This window comes from Solanum pennellii, chromosome 10, assembly GCF_001406875.1.
Source record: "Solanum pennellii chromosome 10, SPENNV200".
In the NCBI taxonomy this organism is placed as follows: Eukaryota; Viridiplantae; Streptophyta; class Magnoliopsida; order Solanales; family Solanaceae; genus Solanum; species Solanum pennellii.
Genome location: NC_028646.1, coordinates 68,106,808 through 68,113,793, shown reverse-complemented (window position 1 = coordinate 68,113,793; position 6,986 = coordinate 68,106,808). Strand labels below are relative to the sequence as shown.

At 33.2% G+C, this 6,986-nt stretch overlaps 1 protein-coding gene across 2 annotated transcripts; it reads right to left on the bottom strand.

Annotated features, from left to right (window-relative positions):
• Nucleotides 1–1,101: 1,101 nt before the first annotated feature.
• On the bottom strand, nucleotides 1,102–5,698 carry LOC107002412 (probable protein phosphatase 2C 60). Of its 2 annotated transcripts, none has more exons than XM_015200429.2 (5): nucleotides 5,231–5,698; nucleotides 4,470–4,890; nucleotides 3,704–4,071; nucleotides 2,246–2,482; nucleotides 1,102–1,660 (listed from the first exon to the last, which is right to left on the bottom strand). In XM_015200429.2, the coding sequence occupies exons 2-5, from the start codon at nucleotides 4,786–4,788 to the stop codon at nucleotides 1,418–1,420; spliced, it is 1,167 nt and encodes a 388-aa protein (XP_015055915.1). In that variant the 5' UTR covers nucleotides 4,789–4,890; nucleotides 5,231–5,698; the 3' UTR covers nucleotides 1,102–1,417. The 2 variants fall into 2 exon arrangements, with proteins under 2 accessions (XP_015055915.1, XP_015055916.1); XM_015200430.2 differs by lacking the exon at nucleotides 5,231–5,698 and adding an exon at nucleotides 5,010–5,179.
• Nucleotides 5,699–6,986: the final 1,288 nt, after the last annotated feature.

Below are 6,986 nucleotides of genomic sequence, written 5' to 3'. Positions count from 1 at the left end.
GGTCTAATTGTATATTTCGGTATACAAATGCGATGGCAAAAAACACGAAATGCTTGCTGCGAATTACAAATAAAAGAAACTATCACTATAACATTCACTTTGAATTATTAATTTGCTAGTTCGTACAATTTTCCTATATAAATTAAGGAAAATGACTGTTTGGGTTTGCTTTTTTCCCTCCCTAATGGTTGATTCTTCACTATGGTGTTCGATTTCAGAGTTGAGACTATTTTGGTGCAACAAATAATCGAACTTTTATTTTAAAGTTTTTAAAAATAATTCTATGTTACTAAATAGTCATGTTTAGTAGCAACGTTTGCTGCAATGTATGCTGGCAATATAAATGTTTAAAGTCTTCTTGTGATTGATTAGACTGAATCAAATCGAATCAAAGTTTGCAAAAATCTGAAAGCGAATTTAAATAATTCAAATAAGATGCATATTTTTTTCAAAATCGGAAACCAAAAATTCAAATCGAAATGTACTAAAATTGAACTAACCGCCTGACCCTTCTTGCCACTAAATAAAAGAAATGGAAAATGAATTTTGACAATTCTAAAGTTAGGAACAGTTTGTAACTTGTAACGTATTCCCTACCCACTGCCAATTAATTTGGACTTGAAGTTAGTCCGACTCTTTTAAATTTGTGTTTGGTACTCATTTATGTAATTCTTTTGACCATAATATGGTTTTTTTTGTTGGTTAAAATAATAAGATACTGTTATTCATACACCAACACTACTTGATCACTATACTATACAACTACGATGACAAATTAAACAAGATGTTCAAATTTAGAGTACAAAAGAGCAAGCTACTACAATTTATACATGCAAATGTAACTAATCAAAATGTTTTATTTTAATTAAAAGCTGTCTGGATGGCTTCACGATGAATGATGCACAAATCTACAACGGAAAGACCAAGTTTAACTTCTATACACTGATCACGTAAAATAGTTAGATCACATAAAAAAAGAGGACACATAACAGTGAGAATGTGAGGGAAAAATAAGACATATTACCTGCGACATCATATAAGAATTATACGATCAATGCATACAAGTTAAATTCAAACCATCACTCCACTTGACACTTTGCAATAGAGATTAAAGAATAATAAAGGCATAAAAAACATTTACAGCAGCAAGGTCACATAATTTACAAAATCCAAATAAAAAAAAGGTTTGAGAGGAAGCAAAAGAAGCCTAATGGTGTAGATCTCTTTTTTTCAAGTCCCTTGAGCATAGGAACTAAATTTGTATTAGTCTCAAGTTAAACTAAGGTGTACATTAATTTTTTAAAAGAAAATTAAAATTGCAGGCCTGCTGTTATCTTTTCAGAAGCTACCTGGTATTCACAAGAAAATAGTACAACATCATTTGAAAGAGAGCTTCATCGAGTCACACGCACCATGATTAGGTTGGGGCAAGTGTGTTTCGAGGCAGACTTATCCCGCCACCTTTTACAGATACGTTTTGTACCTTCCCAGAGCTAGCCCTGCTCGCAAAATCTGAGTCGAGGAATATTACCACAACGGAGATGTCATCATGGAAATGTCGACGTACTCCACGATCAATTTTCTTCAAGTCTGAGTACCTCATCTCCCTTTTCTTTGCTGCTTCTTGCAATGCAGTTTTTACTAGCCTTTTCGCAATCCCCTGCCAAGTGGCAAAGAAGAGCTTAAGTTTGGTCCAACTGTTTTTCTTCTGTTCACAGCATATATTAGCTTTGTATTACATCTATCTAGAGCAAACAAACTCGGAATTTTACTTGGGAACTCTTCTGAGGAAAAGGCAGCAAAATAGGTTTTCTTACTATGCTAGTGTGCTTGCAGATTTGAACAAGTTCTTTATTGTTGGACAGACCATAAGGGTCTATATACACAGATCCAAGGAAGGGCTGGACAGTCCAGACCACAAGGGTCTATAATACGCAGCCTTGCGCTACAATTATGCAAGAGGCTTCATCTGACTTCTCTTGCATTTAAGAAATTTTAAGGAAGAGACCTGATGTAATCAGATTTATAGGGCACCAAGGAGGTCAACCAATCAAAAGAGCATCGAAGAGCCAAGCAATGATGATATGCATGTGCCTTTTATGGTAATATAATGTTACTATAAGGCTTTCATTGATTTCACGAATCCTGAAACTTAAAATGAAAAAGTGCTTCCCTATAGGTAGAAATTAGAATCACCGAAAAACTAAGAAAATGGCAAAAGCATGTATCAAACGAGATCTCTTACATTGCGTGGGTGATTTTGTACAATGTCAACAGCATCTTGGTTACTTAGGTGCTCCCAGAGACCATCCGAGGCAAATATAATAAACTGATCCTGAGGTTGCACCGGGTGCACCAAAATAGCTGGATCTGCGCTCAATATGGGCCTTTGAAATGGTTCACGGAGCCGAAACTTAGCATACAACGGTTCCCTGTTGAATTCAGCTTTCTTTAAGTACACATCACCAATGGATCTTGTGATCTGCAAGATGAAGTACACAGATCATCAGATTATGAGCCATGCAACAACAAAAATAGACAACGTAAATGAAATCCCTAATAGTATTCTCCTCCATTAATGGCCAAGGGTCTATGTTTCCAAAAGATTGAAATTGCTTTTGAACATCAGCCTATCATAAATATATGGCACGCCTCATGGAAACTAAACTAATTTAGTGCTTCCCCATAACAAATGTGAAGGTCATACAGAAGTTCTGTTGTAATGAAGGTCTCTATAAGGGCTGCTAATGTTTAAAGAAATGCTATACAACAGTTCGTCTCTTTAAGAAATAGAAGGTTCATATTTCCATTTTGACTAACCTATGTTGCTAACATTCGCAAAAGGAGAGCTTTATCGTTCATTACATATTTATGTGATATATAATTTGGACAGAAAGACTGTCATAGTTCATAACAAGGGTAGTATACCAAAATTTAAGAGTAACAGCAAGTGTGCAAGACCATTTCAAGCATTGGACAAGAATTTTCATCATATACATCTCTTGGGTTGAGGGAATCATAGTAAAATATCAGATCAGATATTCTAGACATGAGAAACACAAGACATGGAACTTAACAAACCCAATTTTGTCCTTGCGCTTCTATTATCAGGAACACAAGACGGCTAAACACTGCTGGAATTTGAAAACGAACAAAACGCAAAGCACGCTGCAAATATAGATCACACCAAGATGGTAGATTCCAGTTTCAAGTATGCCTCAACACTCAAGCTAATACTAGAACAAAGAGAGGAGAAGCATGACCTTCAGAGCATACTATGTATATTGGTTCTTGAATAATCAATACTCTGGTGCCAGCATAAATTAGAGCTTTAAATATTAAGAGTCGGAAGAGCAAACAAAGATCCTCAAATTGAAGGAAAAATAGATCTTCAACTTTGAAATGCTATTAGTTGAGGTAGCCACCTTTCATCGATGTAGTAGGCGACGACAAAGGCTAGTATAGTTACTACAAAGAATAATAATGTCAAAAGCAGAACCATCACAAGCTTATATACAAGTACAAGAGAATACCAACTAATTAAGGAGCAACAACAATATTCAAAGTCTATGATGATCCTCCTTGCTAAGAAACAGAATTTGTGAAATGCTATTTAAAGAATACTAAATCATAAAAGCATCAAAAATACTTAGAGCTGGAAAACATAAACAGAAGAAGCTTAGAAATGCAAAGAAGATCTTACTTGTATAATACCCTTCACACGCCAAACATTGTGCTTTAAAACTACAATTTGCGAGTCATCTGGATGCAAAGACTGCATTTCCTGCCTTACAGATTCAATACTTGCATTGTGTTCTGCAGAAAGCTGTATAGCAATAATCTCTCCAGTTGCCTTGACAAGCCTCCCCAAGACTGCTCGAGAGTCGCCAAGGTTGGCGACATATAATGTCCCACTGCAGATTACTCCAACAAGGCAGCATGATCCAACAGCAGCAATCTGAGGTTGTGTTGGCCATCGCCTTGTGACAATAGAGAGGAAACCCTCTTCTGTGGCTTGAAATGCCTTCCGGATTACCTCCACAGACATAGTTTGCTGGTCAGATGTACACCCTGCATATTTGAACCAAGTGGTTGAGTGAAACCCTAGAACATAACAACGGTTTCGAAACTATATGGATAATGGAACCCCCCCCCCCCTTTTTCTCATCTCCGCTCAATTAGCTGGCTTGCGTCTGTGCCAGAGTTGCACCTATGACGTGCTCCTAACCACACATCACGCGTTGTGCTCTTACCACTAAGTCAAAGCCCCAAGGGCTACTTCAACTTTCAATTATTGTTAAATAGTCCTTCGAAGCTAATACTTAAGACTCCTCGAATTCAACAATTTTGAAAAGTAAAAAGACAAGATTCAGCTCACCTCATTGTGAACCATCGAAATAGTATTGTTTATTCCCCCTGAAACTGAAAAAAATTGAATGAATTGTTTCGAACTGGTTATAAAAACTTACTCTTGAGATGCTGAAAGAGGTTATCATTGATGAACCTTGAAGTCTCAGGCCCACCATGTCCATCATAAATTCCAACAAAGGTACCATAAGGACCTGAATCATTCAATCCCAAACACCCTGATTCAACTTGGCTCTGATCCTCTAATAGATTATTAGCCTGAACTACAGCCATTGAGAAGTCTCCATTAAAATGTTGCCCTGTATCCTTGTACCATAGCAGCCCATCTTGACGTCCACTGGCATCAGAACCTGTATGAACGTGTCGATTGGCCCTTGGCTGAAAACAAGCCCTCAAGTAGTTCATTAATCCAGATAACATACCTCATCTCCTCCAATACACCATCTAAATTCTCCACATCTAACAGGACACACTAAATAAACCTAAACTTTGCATTGGTTCCTCCTCAAAGCAAGTACAAATCTATAAAAACAATATCATCAACCAAGTTATAATAAGCTGAAGAAAAGAATAAAATTAACAATAAAACAGAGTCTTGCAAGTTGCATATAAATAAGCCAAAATGCACATCAAGAAGTCACCTTTACTATAAAACTAAGAAACCAAAGTATCCAATACCAAAATTCAACATCAATAAAAAAAAATATAGGAACTTTGAAGTAGTCAAAATCACTTTTTCAACAAAGAACTGTCTATGGTCAGCCAGTTTTACATCAAATAAAGAAACCAACTTTCTTGATCTCCAAAATTTCAAGAATCACATAAATACTAATTAAAGATAAGGGTATATGAAAAAACTTACCTTTACTATGGAAAATGGAAGATCTGAAAGTGAAAGAGTATTAGATCTGTGGATCCATCAAATCAAAGCAAAAACTGAAGTGGGGTTTGATTTTGATAACCCTTTTTGTATTTTTTCTCACTTTTCTGGAAGATTTAAGATTGTGATGAAATAAAAAAAAAAAAGAGTGAAAAGGAGTTATCAATTAGTGCTTTGAGTTATTTGTTTCCATTGGACCAAGTGAAACTCTTTGAAGAGAAAACCCCCATTATATTATAAATCAAGAATGGAGAGCTTGAAGCCAGCAAAGCATAGGACCAGCTTTGGGCTCCACACACACATATAGAGTTGAGGATAGAGAGAGAGAAAATCTAGAGAGAAGAAAGTAGCCAATACACAGAGACACTCCAAAAGAGTCAATGAGTATTTTTTATTTTTGTTTGGATATAATAATATATTTTGCAAGTTGGAATTGGAATTTCCATGAAATATCCTCATATCAGGTAACATTGGCTGGTTATCAAGAAAATAATGAATAACATCATTTATTTATCCATCTAAACTACTACTCCATCATGTGTTCTCTTTTTCTCTTTTGGTGGTGGGGGTGGGGGTGGGGTGGCTATCAACAAATACTTTATTTTACACAAATAATTCACTATTCAAATAAATGAACAAGATAATTTTATTATAATTAATGATATGAATAAATTAGAAATTAAGTATTATAAGAAATTGACTATAATTAATGATGAGAATAAATTAGAAATTAAGTGTAAATTATCTATTTATTTTCATAAAATGGGTAAGAAAATTATTGGATATTTCAAAATAATACATTAGATAAATATTGTTGAACGGAGGGATTAATGAATAATATGGATAATATTACTAGATTTTTTCTTTGAATGTATTAAATTTAAATATTTTGGTGTATTATATATTGAATTGTTTGGGTAAAATTTATCTGCATTGGGTGTATAAAATCAATTCAATAAATGCACACATGTGTTTAAATTTATAGTTAATTTTACTTAATCTTAATTATTTAACATGTGTTTTACTTCATTAAATCACATAATAATGGAAATTGCATTAATTTAGTATAAACACTCGAGCAGATAAGGTTATTAAACGCCAAAGGTAAAATAGAAACAAAAGAATAAAATTATCTATTAATTTTTTCAATTAGACAAGTATTGTTGGACAATTATTTTTAATATAATTAATTAATATATTTGATAAGTTTGGTATGTTTTTATTCAAGAATTTTATTTTTTTATTCATATGTGATGAATTTTTATTTTATTTATTATTATTATTATATAGTATATATTACTTTAGTGTTCTCTTACAGACTTGGAAATAAAAGTAATAATAATATTTTTCTAGGGCTAAAAGAGAAACGGTAACAATTAAAGATTTAGACCCTCCGAAAAAAGTAACAAATACCAACTTTTTTGAATTTTTTAAAAAACTTAAAGAGTATTATAACTTAAAAAAAAATAATGGCTAAGATTGAATCCAAAAAAATAGGTAACAAATAATAAAAAGATTTTTCTTTTAGATGTTTAAAATAGTCTCTCTCTATAAAATAATTTTAATATTGAAAGTATATTGATACTTGTCTTTTCATAATTCGACTCTTAAAAACACTTTCTTTTAAAAAAAGAAATTGTCCAAACACAAATTACTTATAAAAAATATTTTTCAAATGAATTTATTTGAACACAAATTATTTTTTTTTAAATATACTTTTCTGAAAAACTATTTTTAA